Consider the following 20877-nt stretch of genomic DNA (forward strand, 5'->3'; position numbering starts at 1 on the left):
ACACAACAAAAGCTATCAGTCCAGACAACATCCTAGTCGTAGTCCTGAACATGTATCTAGAGAACCAACTTTAACTTAGTTAAACTATTCCTGTACAATCCTAGCATTCACCTGGCAATGTGGAAATTTGCCCATAAGTGTAAAAGAACACAAAAAAGGCATTTCAATATACTCCCAATTATCAAAGTGTTGTCCACAGTGCCTTCAAGCAGCAAATCACTCAACAATACCTTCTTAATAGTAGACAAAAATGCTGGAGAAACTCAGCGGGTGTGGCAGTATCTATGGAGCGCAGGAAATAGGCGACGTTTCGGGTCGAGACCCTTCTTCAGAATCCCCAATCCCAACTCTCTTGACAAGGATGCATTTAGGTACATCAAAGATTTCCTTTCTATCAGATCATGCGTACCGATTATTTCACAATGCTTGATTCCAGTGCAGCAAGACGCAGGCACGTAATGTATCATTGTGCCAAACCAGCCCCAGGGAATTGCCATCTCTTACAAGAGTCGAATCACCTATCTTTGACATTATCATTGCCATGGCCCCCTGACTCTCAGTCTGAAGAAGGGTCTCGACCCGAAACGTCACCCATTCCTTCTCTCCAGAGATGCTGCCTGTTACTGAGTTACTCCAGCATTTTGTGTCTACCATTGGTGTAAACCAGCATGTGCAGTTCCTTCCTATACAGTATACATGATGAAATACTTTGCTTGACAATGTACAGTATGTGCTATTCCTCTACACCATCAAGAACAAAGCAACTCATTTTGTTAACACTCCATTCATCACCTCAAAACATTCACTCCCTCCACCACTGTTGCACAGTAGCTGCAGCATATGCCATATATGAAACAAATTGCAGTTACCCCTGCAGGCTAATTTACTAGCATCTCCTCAATGCTCATCATCTTCTCAAGGGAGTTGGGAATGGGGAGTAAATATTTGCTAATCAGTAGTGCCCTGTCCCATAAATGGAGTAAAACAATTCCACTCTGTTAACCTGTTGTAATACAAGCCTGATTTGAGGGTTGAATATATGCTGAGGGAAACAATTGGTAGAGCATCCATTAAATGAATAGAAGTGGCAATAAACAGCATTGTGGAAAGGCACCAGAATGATTTATTTAATGAACTACATGAATGGAGTTGCAGGATGTTTGGATTGAAACATTCAAGGATAGACACAAAATGCTGGAGTGACTCAGCAGGTGCGGCGGCATCTCTGGAGAAAATGGAGAGATGAGACTCTTCAGATTCGACCCGAAATGGCACCTATCCATTATCTCCAGAGATGCTGTCTGACCCACTGAATTGCTTCAGCATTTTGCGCCTATCTCTGATATAAACCAGCATCTGCAGTTTATTTTTATTACATTAAAATATTCGATGCAGTTAAGAGGAAAAACTGGTCTTGCAAAATGCCTTCATGACTGCTAGTGTAGAATCGCTACTGTTGGAAAGGGCTTTGATTTTGCTACTTCGGTAAAATATAGTGCAGCTCTATTAAGCTGCCTGTTGTACTTAATGAATAATGCTTGCCTCTGTATTTACTTATTCAACCAAAAAGACCCAGTAAACATCGGCCTTCTAATATGCCAGATGCATAATTGCATGTAGCAGAACAATGCCAAAGAAATGCCATTAACCTCTTTAAAAAAAACTTTGTTTTAAGTCAAGCAATCTAATGTATCCTGTGTTAATGGAAATTCTTGAATAGAAAAATCTATTATATGCTAAGAAATATAATTTTCTTTGTGACCTAAATTGAATTGCCTAATGTTTTATACAAAGATACTCTTTGTCACTGAAACACTTAAAAATACACCTACCAATGAAATATGAAACAGTAAAGCACAAGGAGGACAGGAGATAAACTTAATTTACTGCTCCATTTGATCAGTGAGTGTATCATTTATAATGCTGAACCACAAACTAATTGATCAAATGTATTATAAAAATGAAAAATGCTGCAGATCTGAATGGAAAATGATGGTCAAAATGTGTAAAGCACCACAATGCTATCAGAGAAAGTGCTTGCAAAATGCCATTGGTTTCAAATGGTCCATTACATGGTCTCGTTGGTCACTGTGCCCAATAAAACTCATATAGGTTACTGGACAGGAGAACAATTGACTCCAAAACTAATGTTAAATTAAGATTTTGTGAAATACATATCAGTTAGTGAGCATTTCCCAGAAATGGCATGAATTTTTAAGGAATAACGGTAAAGCCACATTCACAAAATATATATTTTTTGAGGCGAGTCCATAGAATTCCTTGCCTTAAGTTAAACACATTAAGCTCAGCTATTGCAGAATTTATAATTGGGTTTAATGTTTATGTAAACTAATCTATGAATGGTTGATATTCAATTAAGTAATATAAGGCATGAATTTCTTCAATAATTCCACCTGTAATTGAATGGGATCATGGTAACAAATCATAGAAAATGAAAATATACCATCTCATCTCTTTGTTTCCTGCCACAAGTGCTGATGGTCACTACTCCTTCCTTAACAGACATGTAAACAGAGCTCTATGCGGCTTCCAGCCCATGTGCAAGATACATTTCAGTCCTCCTTGCCTCATACACAACTGTTTTAGTGGCCCTGTTATGGGGAGGGGTGGTATTAACACTGTGGTTCCTCAAGAGAGGATCTTACAGCATTCTCACAACTCCATTCATTCTCATCTGCATTTCCATTCTTGCGAATGCCTCAGTCCGTGTCAAGAAATCCATTTAACGTGTGCAGTGAATGGCACTAATGTAACGAGCTGCCCAAGGAGGCACGTACTATAACAATATTTAAAATACATTTGCACAGGTACATCGATAGGAAAGGATTAGAGAGATATAGAACTAACTGAAATGGGGCATTTTGGTCTGCACGGCCAAGTTGGGTGAAGGCCCTGTTTCAGAGCTCTATGACTCAATGACAGTATGAATATTACCAATCTTTTGGAGCAGTGGGTGAGTATGAGTAGATTTAATTTTGCTTACCTTTGCAATTTTTTACTGCTCCATGTATTTATCCTTGCATGGATAGTACAAGCTGTTTAAACCAAAGTGATTTAATACTGCCTTTTATTTCCTCAGGAATTGTGACTTATAGTGCCTTGAACTTTTTATGCGGAAAACAATGGGCACAGAATACTTTGTGATTTGCTTCAAGTAACCACATGCCCCACATTTGCTTTGATGAAGGTGTATGGCAAGGTACACAAAAATGCTGGAGAAACTCAGCGGGTGCAGCAGCATCTATGGAGCGAAGGAAATAGGCAACGTTTCGGGCCGAAACGAAGCTTGCCTTCATTGGGTGGGACACTAATTGTTGGGATATCAAGTTGCAGCTGTACAAGATGTTGGCGTATTGTGTGCAGATCTCGTCACCAGACTATAGGAAAAATAAGATTAAGATGGAGAGAGTTCAGAAAAAGATTTACAATGTTGCCAGGACTGGAGGGCTTGAGTTACAGGAGGAGACTGGAATAGCTGGGATGATCTCCCTGGACCAAAGGTGGCTGAAGTGAAACCTTGTTGAGGTTTTTCAAATCATGAAGGGAATAGATAAAGTGAATAGTCACAGTCTTTTTCCCAGGATAGGGAAGTCAAAAACTAGAGGGCATAGGTTTAAGGAGAGGAGAAAAAGATTTAAAGGGAACCAGAGCAACAGGTTTTATCACACAGGTTTGAGTTTGTTTAGTTTGTCATGTGTTCCGAGGTACAGTGAAAAGCTTTTGTTGCCTGCTAACCAGTCAGCGGAAAAACAATACGTGATTAAAATCGAGCCATCCACGGTGTACCGATACAGGATAAACGGAATAACATGAATAATGTTTAATGCAAGATAAAGCCAGTAAAGTCTGATCAAAGATAGAGATAGTCTGAAGGTCTCCAATGAGGCAGATAGTAGTTCAGGTTGCTGGGTTTATGGAATAACCTACCAAAGAGAATGTGAAGACGCATACACAAAATGTGGGAGTAACTCAGCAGATCAGGCTGCATCTTTGAAGAAAATGGATAGGTATGTTTTGGGTCGGGACCCTTCTTCGGACTGATGGTAGAGGCAAGCACAGTTCCAACGTTTAAAGACATTTGGACAGGTGCATGGATAGGAAATGTTTAGATGGATATAGACTAAACACAGACAAATGGGATTAGCTGAGATAGGCACATTTGTCAGCATGGATGAGATGGACTTACGGATTTTTTCTGTACTAATTAACTCTTTGTCTTAATATGTCTCTTTACATTAAATAATTATATTCTGAAAATATAAATATAGTATCTAAATATTATATATATATATATATTATCTGTATATAAATCTATTTATAGTACATTGGGAGATGGACCTTATTTACATTTTTTTATAAGAAGGAGCACGCTGCCTTTTTTGATTTCCCAGGTTTTGTGAGGGGATTTAGTAGATATTCATACAGAATATGTCTGGTGAGAGAATATGAAGACAGACTAATGGGGTATTTCTCAAAGTAAGTAAGTAAGTTTATTGGCCAAGTATTCACATACAAGGAATTTGCCTTGGTGCTCCGCCCACAAGTAACAACAAGTAAGAGATAGACTGTTGGCAAAACAGGTTGTAAGTGCTATCCTGTGCACCAGTTGCGGGTAATGGTGATCACAGTGCATTTGACTCAGCAGGGCAGGTGTATGGTCACATTGCTGATTTACTGTTGTATAGACTAGCTGCTTTGTTGTACTGCCCCAGAACATCGATCGGGACAGTACACTTATATTTAATCATGCTGTCAACTACACATCTTTTCAGGTCATGGTGAATAATAACTCCCACAAAATGTTATCTCCTAATATATATCTGCCAAGGGAGGCCTTTTGTCTGCGGCCATATAGGTCCTGTCAGGGGGAGGTAGTCATTCTTCAAAATGATCAGGCATGAAGTGAGTTAGTTAACCTCTACTATATACTTTATTATAATTTTTTGTTATTATCCAATTAAAATCAGGACTATATTTATCTGTTGCTTATAAAATCTTATGTTCCTTCCAAACATCAACCTTGAAGTTTATTTTTGAGACAAGAATTTTATAACAACTAATAAACATGTTAAACGTTGCTCTGAACTGTTTCACTTTACAGACATTCCGTCATTCAATGTAATGCAAATTCCATTGATTATAAATGATTCTGGAACCCTCTGAATGATGTACAATTAATTTTCAACCAACAAAAGTAAAGGAAACTATGCAAGGTTAAGATGACCTTGAAAATGTATTTGTTATATGAATTAATCTGTTGAAAAGGTGAACCTTTCGTTGACCCTATCCTAAGTGTACATTTTTCTAAATGTCTACACTAAGTAGTGAAGAACAGCTTGTCTAGTAACACGGTTACTTAGATTTATTGTAGATAGATTTACTTAGATGGATTTCATATAGCAACACAATTAGCAATGGTGAGTTGATCAGCAATGACATAAGCCTTCCAGTGGCAGTCTGTTGTATTTTTTTTTAATGAACTGGTAACTTCATGATGGATTGAATGAAGGCCATTCCTTCCCTTGGTGCGAGAATTTTACATTTGAATTGAACTGATTCCAATTAATGCCAATTTAAAATGAATTGAATTAATACTTCAGAACAAAGTTTGCAAAATGAAGGTTTGAGCACGAGTGTTTTTAAATATTTTAAGCATGCCTAATCATGCTCTTGCTCTTCTCAGTTATAAGGATGTCATTAAGTGTAGGAATAGTTTTATTAGCATTCGATTTTGCTGCAAGCATCAGTAAATTATTCTTAGTCTAATGCATCTACTTTTTAAAATAAACTGATGGGTTTATCTGTGCAAAACATATTTTTATGTTTGAACTGAACTATATACTTCAAGCAAACATTCAGCATCCAAATAAGATTGTTTTTAAAGTAACGGCCCCTATTTTTTTTAGTTTCAATTTTTAGTTTTTTAATTTTAGAGACACAGTGCGGAAACAGGCCCTTTGGCTCACCGAGTCTGCACCGACCAGCAATCCCCGCACATTAATACTACCCCACACACACTAAGGACAATTTTACATTTATATCAAGCCAATTAACCTACAAACCTGTACGTCTTTGGAGTGTTTAGAAATCCCACACGGCCCAAAAAAAAAAAAAAAAAGAGCAAAATACCACACAATAATGGAAGTTCTAGGTGCAGTGGACATAGCCAGATTCTGCAAGTGCTTCAGAGATCTTGTATTTTTATTTTATTTGCAATGAATCACATTTGCTGAATCAGTTTGAGATTGCTATAGCACATCGCACTCCAGGTGAATTATATCGGCAACTAAATATTTCATCACGCAAGGAATCTGTAAGTATGGGGAGAGCAACTATGGTTGGGCAGTCGGGGGAACATATCCCCACTGAGGCAAGGAAAATCAAACATGGAAGTGTCACTTAGAATAGTTCAATCAAAATTAAATTGTGGAGAAAGTGAAACAAAATGAAGCATTGAAAGAGAGATAAGGCACAGAATAAAGTTCAATATTAAATAGAAAATGTTCTCTTCTTAATATTTGAAAAATGAGAAGGAATGAAAGTCTATCATTATGAAAAGTAATTTTTTTGTGAGAGTTTGTTTAACTGTAAATAAATCCATAATTCATTAAAAATTACAACCAGTAAATTGGACAAGTACCATCTAACAAAGTTAAAGTACTGTAACTTCTGGTGTAACCTTAATAACCTTTGGGGCAGCACAATGGTGCAGTGGTAGAGTTGCTGTCTTACAGCGCCAATGACCTGGATTTGACCCTGACTACGGGTGCTGTCTGTACGAAGTTTGTACATTCTCCCCATGACATGCATGAGTCTTCTCCAAGATCTGCGGTTTCCTCCCATATTCCAAAGATGTACAGGCTTGTTGGCTAATTGGCTTGGTAAAAATTGTAAATTGTCCCTAGTGTGTGTAAGATGGTGTTAGTGTGCAGGGATCGCTGGTCAGCGTGGACTCGGTTGGCCGAAGAGCCTGTTTCTGTGTCGTATGTCCAAAACTAAACCCTAAAATCAAGGTTTGTTAGTGAGATGCTATTGACTCAATATATACCGAGGAGTAGGGCAGCTCATTCAGCAAGATGATGCTATTTCTGTTTAACTGTGAAGGTACAGTCAGTGGAAGTCGCTGTCCAACTTAACTTTGACAATGATACACACTTATGGTCTTCTCCCTATTTTCAAACTAAATAAAATTGAGGTTTATAACATCCTGAAAATCCTTAACTAGGATTGTGGGATGTTGGTGTACCTGGGACTGGTAGATAATTGGGGTTCTACATGGTCTCTGCCTCCTCCCATTAGGAAAAATGGTGGACAGTTCAATACACAGTTCGCCTTGGTATACACAATTAATCTTGGTGTTGCTGAAAAATCCGAGAGCAATCTGATTATTTCCATGTCACTCAGTAATTTGTCTTTCTTGGAGTCTTTCGTAAGTCTAGTCCATTAAAGCCCTGTCCCACGGTACGAGTTCATTCCAAGAGCTCTCCCGAGCTTGCCCTGATTCGAACTCGGAGATTTACGGTAATGGCCACTCGTCAGTATTCGGGGCTCTCGTGGACATTTTTCAACATGTTGAAAAATCTTCACGAATCTTCCCGTGCTTACCTGCCATTAGCGAGTCTTCCCGAGTATCTGCCGTTAGCGTTACGAATCGCTAAAAGACGTCCCCGAGCTCCGACGTACCCGCTACGTTCATTCTCCGTGCTTACCACGAGTTTGATTTTTTTTTAACTCGGGAGAGCTCTTGGAATGAACTCGTAATGTGGGACAGGGCTATAAGTGGTGAAATTTGGTGCTAATAGTACTCTTCCAATAATGATCAGAAAACAATTGATTGATGTCAGGAATGCAACAATGAAGAAAATAAAAGATTTATTTTTAAGATAAGTTATGACCAGGACTAACCAAAGTCCTTGAGTTAGTTAGGTAATGTCCCATTGCTCATTTCTGTCAGTGAGGAGAATACCAGGTACATCTGTAAATGTTGTCAGTCTTGGCTCTCTACATTGCATCTAGAGGTTAATCAATAAACTGTTTAAGTGAAATCATATCATGATGCAATATGGTCATCCAATCATAAATGTTGACCTGTTCGTTTGAAGATTTTCAATTTTGACACAGTGACATATGCTTGACATAACGCAGGAAGTGAGAAAACGAATAGGTGGAAATGTGGTGGTGGATATTGGAGAGAGAGCAAATGACCAGAGATGGGAATGAAAGAGTTAGAGGCATGAAATAAGGGAACACAATGTGAAGCTCAGTATAAAAGTGCAAGTTCAATGTACAAAGGATCAGTTACATAGGAAACACTTTCATCGGGACCATTTGAAACCATAGAAACTAAGAGTGGAGCAATCAAGTTTGTGAAAAAAACTCTCACTGGTTGAATGGTATATCTATCTTGGCACAATGAATTATTTAGGTAGTTTTCCTGTCTAATTTACCAGATGTCTCAAATCTACTGTGAAAATAATTTGAAAAAGACATTATCCGTACGGTTGGACGGCATGATGGTTTTTTGAAGTATATTGCTTAGTTACAGAGACTCCAGTGTTGATGTATGTTGCAGCAGGTGAGGAATGGCATTTCTATTGCAAGAATAGAGGCAATATGTAGGAAGGGAAATAATCCTCAATGTATGAGTTGCAAGTGTTTGCATTAGCTCAATGCAGAAATGTTAAATGCAGATAGAAAAAGATGCGGCTGCATCATTTAGATGAGCAATTTGTTTTTAGTTCAGAGATACAGCGCGGAAACAGGCCCTTCCAACCAGCGATCCCCGCACACTAACACTATCCTACACACACTAGGGACAATTTTACATTTATACCAAGCCAATTAACCTATAATCCTACAATCTTTGGAGTGTGGGAGGAAACCGAAGATCTCGGAGAAAACCCACGCGGTCACGGGGAGAACGTAAAAACTCCGTACAGACAGCTCCCGTGGTCGGGATTGAACCCGGATTTCTGGCGCTGTAAGGCAGCAACTCTACCGCTGTGCCACCGTGAAGCCCAATGATACATCAATATATATATAAAAGGACAAATCATAACCATAACCATAATAGATTTACTAGAATGTTGCCTGGGTTTCAGCAACTAAGTTACAGAGAAAGGTTGAACAAGTTAGGGCTTTATTCTTTGGAGCGCAGAAGGTTGAGGGGGGACTTGATAGAGGTTTTTAAAATGATGAGAGGGATAGACAGAGTTGACGTGGAAAAGCTTTTCCCACTGAGAGTAGGGAAGATTCAAACAAGGGGACATGACTTGAGAATTAAGGGACTGAAGTTTAGGGGTAACATGAGGGGGAACTTCTTTACTCAGAGAGTGGTAGCTGTGTGGAATGAGCTTCCAGTGAAGGTGGTGGAGGCAGGTTCGTTTTTATCATTTAAAAATAAATTGGATAGTTATATGGATTTGAAAGGAATGGAGGGTTATGGTCTGAGCGCAGGTATATGGGACTAGGGGAGATTATGTGTTCGGCACGGACTAGAGGGGTCGAGATGGCCTGTTTCCGTGCTGTAATTGTTATATGGTTATATGGTTATAACCAGCGAAACTTGTGAAATAAAAACTAATAGCTATTTTAAATGATAATTTGATTCTCAAAGACAAAAAGAGGCAACCTGAGATGATAGATTAATATACAATATGTCAAATGGGACAAAAGGTATCAAATGATTGCACCTGAAAGATAGAGACCTGCTTAAAAGTATTCATTGAAGACATTTGAGTGAGAAACAAAACAAATTTAGGGAAAAGGAATTGGAATAAATACCCAATCAGTATTTGAAAGCCAGCTGCTGGATTAAATTTACATTAATGTTTCACTAGCTTGGGGACAGGCAGGAGAAGAAACTGACCCTCTGAGAAAGTATGTCTGGCTTGCTCGTTAGTACCATTTATAATGGAAATAATGCACATGAAAGGAACATGGCTTAAACTTTGATTTATGTTATTTCAATTATCTGTAATGTGGCCGTCCCCGAGTGCCCTTCTACATCTATTATGGCACCAATTTAAAACCAGAATTTAATTGATGCACTAGCGCTTTGAAATAATTGGAAAGTGAAATTAAAGATAGTCTCAGCCACTTTTATTTTTGTGGCATAGTGTGGACAGTAGAAGTAGTTTTCTCTGGGTGGAAATGTCAAAGGCTAGGGGACATAGCTTTAAGGTGTGAGGGGTAAAGCTGAAAGGAAATGTGCAGCACTTGTTTTTATTTTACGCTAAGGGTGGTCGGTGCCTGGAACGCCTGCCAGGGGTGGTAGTGGAAGCAGATATGATAAGGTGTTTAAGAGGCTTTTAGAAATGCACGTGAATATGCAGGGAATGGAGGGATGTGGAACAGGCAAATGAGATTAGTTTATCTTGGCATCATGTTCGGCCCAGACACTGTTTATTGCTATGTGTATGTCTGTGTAATCATCTTTCACTGTAGCCCTGGAACCTAATGTCGCATATCCAGTCTATTTTGGATGCATTTTAAATATAAAGGGATGGCGTAAAAAGGGGATGTCAAGTCCTTTGCATGGCAAGAGCAGCAAGGGAAATGTCCGTTTGGCTGCATGGCGACTTGTCCATCCTGCTGTGAATACCACAGAAATTACAAAGCTTTGGGTCAGTTAGAAGCTTCTGCACAAACTATAAGATTATGATGTTCTCCGATGCACCATTTTTTGGTGTAGCTCTGTGGATCACGGGAAATTAAGTTATTCATTATCCTTAATTGCTTATTTCTCTCAAATTGAAATATTTACTATTCACAAGAACAATTATGAGTTTGATATTCCTTGACCATTTCAGTCTAAATGTTAACAATTTGAAAATGTATCTTCTTAACTACTCACAAATAGGGAGAAGAGGTACTAAATGAAGCATTTTAAATCTTAGGTATAGAGGAGTAGCAAATTTCTATTGGACATCAAAGGCTTTGGTGCAGCTTAATCATTTCCTTAATACCTACTTAACCATCCATATTTTGTGATGAGATTTCATTTGTCAATGGAAGAAAACTATTGCATGTTGTTACATCTTCTGTTTTTGTGTGTTTTACACTGGTGTTTATGCGCCAGCATTTGGTGTAGTTTGTACATTGTTGATCTCAATAGGGGTTCATCATTCCATATACCTTTGGACAAATTGATAACATTTAAAGAATGCGTATGGCATGGTTCCAATAATAGCTGAATAACACACATCTTTAAGACTAGTGTCAGTGAAAATAGACCATGCTGTTGAAGCCAAGCGAAAGTTATGTTGAATCCAAAGCAGTTTAGGGACATGTTGTTCTCCGTGATAGAAATTCAACAATCTCAACAAATAATAATTTGCTTACCAAAGACAAGGATCGGATTCCATCCACGGGAAGGTGAAATCCCATTCCTATGGTTTTTATGATTACAAGAATATTCAAAAGATTCTGCCTGCAAAGAAAAATATAAAGAATATAAAAACAAAGATTTTTTGGTTGTATATTTCAATAACTCAAAAGGTGACCATTTTGATTATCTTGGTAGATAAAAATGCTGGAGAAACTCAGCGGGTGAGGCAGCATCTATGGAGCGAAGGAATAGGTGAGATTTCGGGTCAAGACCCTTCCTCAGACCCGAATAAGACACAATAAGTCCCGAAACATCACATATTCCGTCGCTCCATAGATGCTGCCTCACCCGCTGAGTTTCTCCAGCATTTTTGTCTACTTTCGATTTTTCCAGCATCTGCAGTTCTTTCTTAAACATTTTGATTATCTTAATCCTTACTCAAAATCCCTTGGATTGTCCAAGAAGATAGTTCTCTGATAATTTGGGTGTTAATCCTACCTATCTGAATCTGTCCATTGCCATGATGTTGGGTTGGTAGGTGAATAGTAAAGTGAGCACCTCATTATGACATGCAAACTAAAAGACAAAGTAATTTTCAAGTACCAGAGCAGTGGAGACACAAGTGTGGAATTGTCAAGTGGACACAGGTTCTAACTAGAGTAAAGGTAATTTGGCATCAATAACAGAAAATAGTTTTTCATGCAAAGTATGGTCAGTGTTCAGATAGAATATCCATTGTGATGAGAAATGAAATTCCTTCAAACAATTATGGAACTATGAGGTGCACCAATGCTAGAAACTACAAGGCCCATCCAGATCTGGCAGACTGCATAGTAGGGCAGCTACTAGAGCTGCTGCCTCACAGTTGTTGGATGAATAATGAGTAATAATGAATCAGGGTACAGGAGGGAAATAGACAAAATAATGGGAAATAGAATTTAATCCTCTTGTGAGGTGATGGTGTTAGTGTAAAGTAAAGAAGGGAGACCAGATGTAGTAAATGATGGGGGTTAAGCATTAAGAAACAGAGGTACTTTGTCGTTCAAGGGCAAGGACTCATGTAGAAGGCAGCACAAGGTAAAGTAAGGATGGCATATGGCATACGGCATACTAACCTCCATGTGCTGAGGCATAGAATATAAGATCAGTGAGTTGGGATACAACTTTACAGAACATTGGTTATGCAACAATGCTGCATTTTGTCCAGTTCTGGTCAACATTCCAGAGGAAGGATGTGATTGCACAAGAGGAGTGCAGAAGGGATTTACCAGGATAGTGTCTGGATGGAGAGTTTCAGTTATGAGGAGAAACTGGATCATCCCTGGAGCAGAGAGGGAACTGTTAGATCAAACTCATCGAATCTCATCGCATCTGGATCCACATCTGGATCCTCATCGACAGACCTCAATCAGTATGAATTGGCACCATGCCATCAGCACAGGGGCACCACAGGGCTGCAGGCTCAGTGCCCTGCTCTATTCTCTGTATCCATGACCGTGTAGCCAGACACAGCTCCAATGCCATCTTTAAACTCAGCCACTATATTTGGACAAATAGCAGGTTACGACAAGTCAATGTGCACGAGGGGCACTGAAGTGTGGAGGCGGAACAGCAATCTTACTGTCAACGTTAGCAAGACCAAGGAGCTGCTTGTTGACTTCAGGAAGGGGAAGTCAAAGGATCACACACACACCTGTCTTCACCAGTGGCACTGCAGTGGAGACAGTCAACAGTTTCAGCTTCTTGCAGATACACTCTCAGGATCTGTCTTGGGCTCAGCACTTTGATGTCATAATAAAGAAAACTCACCAACTCCTCCACTTCCTCACAAGATTCAAGAGATTTGGTACGTTACAGGTGTATACTAACTGGTTGCAGCATGGCCTGGTTGCGTAAATTGAATGCTGAGGTGTGAAGGAGACGACAGAAAGTGGTGGACACGGCTCGATCCATCACATCACATCCTTACCATCAAAAGGATCTACAGGAAGCTGCTCCTCAAGATGGCAGCAAGTATCATCAAAGATCCCACCTTATCTACTTAAGCCCCCTTCGGTCATGGTTGACCATGGTGTGTCTCCAGGGTGCTATTCCCTAAATGGAGGACGCCTATTTGTTTAACGTGGGGAGACTGGTGTACAGACAGCCATCCCACGGTCCTTGACAGATGTGGATCAGGATCCAGTGGCATGGAGTCCAAGACGACCGGAGACCCTTTTCTGCTGCAGCCTTCATCCGCCTTCCCAGCCGTTGTGACGCTCCACTAAGGTCAGCCATCGTCCTCCGCCTGTTCCACGTTGAGGTCTTGGTTGGATTGCTCTTCGTCAGAGACCTCCCCCTCACCGCCCTACCTGGAGCATAGCTCCAGACTGCATCGCTCCCAGGATCTCAGGCCCACACAAGCTCCACCACGACAAGGTGACAATCCATGGAACCCCACCACCCTCGCCACATTCTCCTCTCACTGTTGCTGTTGGGAAGAAGGTCCAAGAGCTTGAGAACTATTACCTACAGATTTAAGATAAACCACTCCCCATCAGCCAGTGTGCTCTGGCCCACCATGTATAACCCCACGCACAATCCTACCTCAGCACTAAATTACTATGGATTTTGCACCAAGGATGCATTGCATATGTTAACTTGCACTATCATAGCTTCTATTTTTCTGGCGCAGCGGTAGAGTTGCTGCCTTACAGCGAATGAGACCCGGGTTCAATCGTGACTACAGGTGCTGTCCGTGCGGAGTTTGTACGTTCTCCCTGTGGCCTGAATGGATTTTCTCCAAAATCTTCAGTTTCCTCCCACACTCTAAAGATGTACAGGTATGTAGGTTAATTGGCTTAGTAAATGTAAAAATTGTCCCTAGTAGGTATAGGATAGTATTAAGTGCAGGGATCGTTGGTTGGGGCAGGCCCAGTGGGCCGGAAGTGCCTGTTTCCACGCTGTATCTATAACCTAAAAAACGAAACAACTGATAATTTATTTACTGTACATTTATTTGTTGTGTTGTTCAAGTTCAAGTTCAAGTGAGTTTATTGTCATGTGTCCCTGTATAGGACAATGAAATTCTTGCTTTGCTTAAGCACACAGAAAATAGTATTGTGTTGTTGCATGTAATGTGCCGGTAAGGCTGCAGCAAGCAAGAAACTCATTGTTTCAGTCCCAGTGCATATGACAATGAAACACCCTTGATTCTTGAGGCATACACAATGATGAGAGACCTAGAAGGGGCAATAGCACAAAACCTTTCCCCATTATGGAAGCGTCAAAAATTAAAGGACATAAGTTTAGAGTAAGACGGAAGAAGTTTATAGGGGATGTGAAGATGAATGTTTTCACCTAGAGGATGGTTGGGAATCATCCAATGCCTGGGTGTTGGAGTCCAGTATTGTCACATTGTTTTAGCAATTCATTTGTGGAACTACATGCAAGTTTAAGATTGTGTGTCTGCTGTTCAATGCTGTATGCATAAGAAATAGGAGCAACTCTCTAAGTCTGCTCCACCATTTACTAAGACCATGGCTGATCTTCTACTTCAAGTAACATTTTTTGCCCGCATCTTTATATTAAAAAGTATCAATTTCTGTTTGGAACTTAATCAGTAGCTGAGCTTCCACAGGAATTTGGGGTATAGAATTCCAAAGAATTTTGAGATAAAAATGATTAATACCATTACATAATATAGTACCCCATTGTGAGAAAAATGGATTCTTAAATAGGAAACTGTTTGACAAAAAATCCTGATTTCGGGCAATGAATCCTTCTGTACCTTCTGATAATGGAATTAGTTCCTTTCCAATGCCTTTATCATCATCAACATCTTGAGAATCCAAACCATACCTTTACATAGCAAAAAGCAAATTGCTGGAGAAACTCAGAGGGCCAGGTGGCATCTGTGGATGGCAATAGACAGATGATTTTTCAGGTCGGGACATTCTTCAGATGGAAGAAGGTTCCAGAACCTCCTGCCCCCACTCCTGACTGAATGTTAAGAAGAGTTCTGATATGAATGGTTGACTGGCCATTACCCTCTACAGATGCTGCCTGGCCCACTAAGTTTGTTTCTCAAGATTCCAACATCTTTAGTTGATTATGTCTCCATATCTTTGCATCCTGCATTCATGTTTTAAACCCTTGAATCCTCGTCTCATTCTAGTGAATCTACGCTGTACTCCATCAAAGACCATCTTTCCCAATTACATTATCCTAAACAGAATGTAAATAGGTTTGCTGTGGTTCTAAATGGGAAATATTAATCTTGTTTGATAGTATTTTATTTATTTTTTTACAGAATTTAATGTAATGCCTTCTGGAAAACCACAGACTGTCTTATTGACCTTCCAATAAAAACTCCACTGGATTGATTGATAAGTGTTTCAGGGGTTATGGGGAGAAGGCAGAAGAGTGGGTTTGAGTGGGAAAGATAGATTAGCCATGATTGAATGGTGGAGTAGACTTGATGGGCCAAATGGCCTAATTCTGCTGCTAAAATTTATGAAATTAGGCAGACCTGCTTTATCCCTAAATGAACAGCTTTTGTCCATTACAACAAAAGCATTCTTTTTTTTTGTAATCCACACGGGGTACTGATTGGGGATGATCAGCCATGATCATATTGAATGGCGGTGCTGGCTCGAAGGGCCGAATGACCTACTCCTGCACCTATTGTCTATTTTTAACACCTTGTTGGCATGCTAGTGGGTTGGAGGTCGTGCATGGGGAGGGGACAAGCGTGGAGTAACTGTTACTTTCAGGATATTTGGTTGCCTCAGATTCCTCTGCTCACTGTGCCCCCAATGTATGTGGAGCAGATTCCCAGTAGGAATACCACAAACATTTAAAAACATTCAAAGAACAATAAAACTGATTTTTACTACAGAAAATAGTTAAATCCTATAAAAAGAGACTTAAAAAATAAAGTTAAAAGACCATTTATACACAAATAAATACATTTGTTAATTAATTTAAAGGCAAAACCTTTGCTGTCTACATGAAGGGAGTGGAGTTATTAAATTAATGTTGCTTGTGTAAACATTTCAGCTCCACGGCAGGATTCCATGTCCAATGTCAGGATGTGGTCTGAATAACAGCACAGATACAGTGGGACAATCCAATTCCCGAATTCTTGACTGAACGTGTAGGGAAATGCTGGCAATCCCTCCTCTTCCTCAACTCCAGCCTTTGTGTTTCCACGTCTCCACCACTGAAAGCCACCTTGCTGTTGCTCAAATTGTATGTTTCCCATTTATTTAAATGATCAGTCATTGTTGCTTGTTTTTTAAAATCTCACCCAGTATGTAAATTAAGATTATGGTCTCATTGAGTATCCTGAGTAGTAAGAGACTAGTGCAGTGCAGTCTCAACAAGGTTTCAGCATTTGGGCGAGTTCAGCCTTGAATTGCAGCTGGACAAATATTAAATTTAAAGGAGTGGATGACTGAATTGATCAGTGCTCAAATGTCCAAAGTGCAATGTTTTAATTAATGAAGAAGCTGAAGCCCAGGAGGTGCAATACCTACACGATGAGGGATGTCCCTGCTGCAATCTGTACGTTTTAAGGATTGTTTTGTGTAAATAAGGGGTCCCTGACTAATTGGACTAGCTCAAGTTTCAGAGGCTAATAACGCTCCATCACCTTGGAGAATATAGCTGTGTTTCAGGAATGCACATTAGCAAAGAAAGGATTGATGATCATCTCCTCACCTAAGGTGGCAAAGTCATGACTATTTGAGAAGCAGGGATACAACAAGCTACTATAGTCAAAGTAGTTAATTACAGGAAATTAGTAATAATATTACCACATAGGTATGGGTTGAGATAAGGATAGATACTTTATTGTCACTTGTACCATGAAGGTACAGTGAAATTCTATGTTTTTGCATACACAGTACACAAAAGAGTTGTCACAAGGCACAGACATTTACAAAGGATCAAAGTATATTTTTGGTCCCTTCTTTGTTTCCCCTCCCCCCACCACAGGTCTCCTTTGTTCTTCCCGTTCGCGACCTCCGACCTCATGTTCCACATCCCTCCTCGTTCTTGGTCAATGTCGGTGGCTCGGGCCTGAGTTTGGAGTCTGCGGTGTGCGGGGCCACCAGTCATGGTCAGCTATTCTCTGTCCATGGCGAGCGATCTGCGATTGGCGGTCCTCCGCCGTCGGTCCACGGCGATGGTGAGTTGGGCCCACCTGCCGGGAGCCCCCTGTCACCGCTCTGCCCTGTGGGTGGTTTCAGCCGCGTGCGCTACCCTGTGGGACCTTCCCAACTGCTTCCAATACTGCAGCACTCTTGGACCTAGAGCGCAGAATGTCAGTTGTCCAAGTATAGAAGTGAGATGTACAATGCGTTGGAATCAAAGACAATAGAAATCCATACAAGGAATAACTGCATTTCTAGCATTTCAGGTTAGAAAGCTCATCAACACCTCTCCTTCTTCAGACATTTGAGGAGATTTGACATGTCACTGCCACTGTCTATCAAACGTGCACAGGTGTATGGTGGAAAGTGTACTGACTGGTTGGATCATGGCCTGGTTTGGCAACTTGAACATCCAAGAATGTAAGAGGCTGAAGAAACTGTCGGGCATTACTCTGTCCATCGGGGGTACTGACCTCCCCACCATCAAAGGTACAGGAAGGGCTGCCTCAGGAGCGCAAGTAGAAAGGGGAGGCTGATATCATCAAAGCCCCACACCACACTGGCCACATCTTACCTTGCAGCTGCCACCAGGAACAAAGTACACAATGGGCATTGCACTACAATGGTCGGTCACTCCACACACTTTGGCTTGTACTACCATGGTCAGGTTTACCTAGAATAACTTATTTTATGGTTATATTTATTTATAGTGCTGCTGTGTTAATGTGCCCATAAAGCTGCAGTGAGCAGGAATTTAATTGTTATGTCTGGTGCATATGAAATTTAAACACTCTTGTGTCTCTTGATAGACTAAGAAGTATCCATGAAGAGAGAAAGTTAGTCAACCTTTCAGATTGATGACCTTTCATCTGAATTTTTCTGTAGATGCAGTCTGACATGCTGAATATTTTCAAAATCTTGCTCAAGCAATTAGGAGAAAGATTGAAGAGGTGAACTAATTTGTTGTATTATAAAGATAATTGCCCGTATCATAAACCGGTGAATAGACAAGCACAAGGGAGGTGAATGTATGCTGGTCTAATCGGATGAGAGACATGTTTAGTTTAGTTTAGTTTAGAGATACAGATACAAGCCCTTCGGCCCAACGAGCCCGCGCCGACCAGCAATCCCCGCACATTAACACTATCCTACACACACTAGGGACAATTTACACATACACCAAGCCAATTAACCTACATACCTGTATGTCTTTTGAGTGCAGGAGGAAACCAAAGATCGAACACCTTGGCAGGACAAATCAAAATAGGACGTACATGGTAAATGGTAGTGAATTGAGGAATGCAGTTGAACAGAGGGATCTAGGAATAACTGTGCACAGTTCCCTGAAGGTGGAATCTCATGTAGACAGGGTGGTAAAGAAAACTTTTGGTGTGCTGGCCTTTATAAATCAGAGCATTGAGTATAGAAGTTGGGATGTAATGTTAAAATTGTACAAGGCATTGGTGAGGCCAATTCTGGAGTATGGTGTACAATTTTGGTCGCCTAATTATAGGAAGGATGTCAACAAAATAGAGAGTACAGAGGAGATTTACTAGAATGTTGCCTGGGTTTCAGCAACTAAGTTACAGAGAAAGGTTGAACAAGTTAGGGCTTTATTCTTTGGAGCGCAGAAGGTTAAGGGGGGACTTGATAGAGGTCTTTAAAATGATGAGAGGGATAGACAGAGTTGACGTGGATAAGCTTTTCCCACTGAGAGTAGGGAAGATTCAAACGAGAGGACATGACTTGAGAATTAAGGGACAGAAGTTTAGGGGTAACATGAGGGGGAACTTCTTTACTCAGAGAGTGGTAGCTGTGTGGAATGAGCTTCCAGTGGAGGTGGTGGAGGCAGATTCGATTTTATCATTTAAAAATAAATTGGATAGTTATATGGACGGGAAAGGAATGGAGGGTTATGGTCTGAGTGCAGGTAGATGGGACTAGGGGAGATTAAGTGTTCGGCACGGACTAGAAGGGCCGAGATGGCCTGTTTCCATGCTGTAATTGTTATATGGTTATATGGTTATATCTCGAAGAAAACCCACGTGGTCACGGGGAGAACGTACAAACTCCGTACAGACATCAACCTTAGTCAGGATTGAACCTGGGTCTCTGGCACTGCAAGCACTGTAAGGCAGCAACTCTACTGCTGCGCCACCATGCCCGCCCAAGTGTTCATTCTTAGGACATTGTGATGATTCTGGTGAGGGATTGCCCTTCTAAAGTAGATTGACTTCATATAAACAAGACTGGAAGGAGTAATAGTGAGTGGAATTGAGCTGACAGCAGCCAGGGGTTACAAAGGTAAAATATTGCGGATATAATTGGTAAGGGGCACAAATTATTATGAGGGGCTTTTCGGTTACTGAAGGAAAATAGAAAGGGGATGCTGGTGTTAAACAGATAGTCATTTACATCAAGTTAATTTTTTCTTCTAACAATTATTGTAAAAATATACATCATGGTTTGTATTACCTTTGTAAAACCTTGTGTGTAATGTGCAGGTGATGTGTGTTTAACCATTGCACACCACCTACAACCAGAACCGTCTGGTCATTGTTTTCCAAAGGATGTGACCTGAAAACAATAAGACATAAAGTAATCAAATTAACTGGATTATTTTTCTATATCTGCTCAACATTCAGTTCATGGTTCGTATTTATTTATAATTTTCAATTTGATGTAACAAATTTATCTTGGTAGTTTGGCTTTGAGGTTATGGGCATGGTAGAGGTACAGGCGGAGGGGGGGGGTGCTTAATTGATCAGGGAGGATTTTACAACAATGCTTTGAGAGGGTATTCTTGAGCGATCGTCCAGTGACGCTGTATGGATAGAACTTATAAACAAAAACGGGATGATTACTTTGATGGGACAGTATTATAGGCCTCCCAATAGCAGGAATTATAGAATCAGATGTGCAGCTAGATCGCAGATAGCTGTAAGAATAATAGGGTAGTTTCCTGTGTCAGTGTGGGACCTTGAGACCAGTAATCATAATTCTATTATGGTCCACAAGTTAAGGGGCTGTCCCACTGCGGCGACCTAATTGGCGAGTTTAGAAAAGTTTAGGAGAGTTTGAAAAAGTGTCATGTTGAAGACCTCCTTCAACTATGTTGAAGACTAGCTTCGACTAGCTTCGGGAAAATTGGACACCGAATAGTGGAGAGTGAAGACGATCTCCTTCGATCTCCTTCGACCGCTCTTTGACTATGTTGAAGATTATCTACGACTACCTTTGACTACCTTCGATTACCTACGACTAACATGCCGACGTACTACGACCTACTTTGACTAAACCTACGAGTAAAAAAAAAGTTTTTTTCTATGGCAACCTTTTTTTACTTGCGTGCATTTTTCAGCATGCTGAAAAATACGCCGTGACCTAGCT

At 40.3% G+C, this 20877-nt stretch overlaps 1 protein-coding gene across 2 annotated transcripts in view; it reads right to left on the reverse strand.

Annotated features, from left to right (window-relative positions):
• Positions 1-20877, reverse strand: part of cped1 (cadherin like and PC-esterase domain containing 1) — a 235152-nt gene that overhangs the window by 23905 nt on the left and 190370 nt on the right. The window contains exons 19-21 of one of the 2 annotated variants that reach the window (XM_033038291.1): positions 19963-20064; positions 11365-11452; positions 11015-11157 (exon numbers count right to left, since the gene is read on the reverse strand). In XM_033038291.1, the coding sequence (XP_032894182.1) occupies positions 11131-11157; positions 11365-11452; positions 19963-20064 (217 nt within the window). In that variant the 3' untranslated portion in view covers positions 11015-11130. Of the gene's footprint in view, positions 1-11014; positions 11158-11364; positions 11453-19962; positions 20065-20877 lie in introns of those variants that run through there. The other variant, XM_033038290.1, reaches the window with a different exon arrangement.

This window comes from Amblyraja radiata, chromosome 19 (genome assembly GCF_010909765.2).
Source record: "Amblyraja radiata isolate CabotCenter1 chromosome 19, sAmbRad1.1.pri, whole genome shotgun sequence".
In the NCBI taxonomy this organism is placed as follows: Eukaryota; Metazoa; Chordata; class Chondrichthyes; order Rajiformes; family Rajidae; genus Amblyraja; species Amblyraja radiata.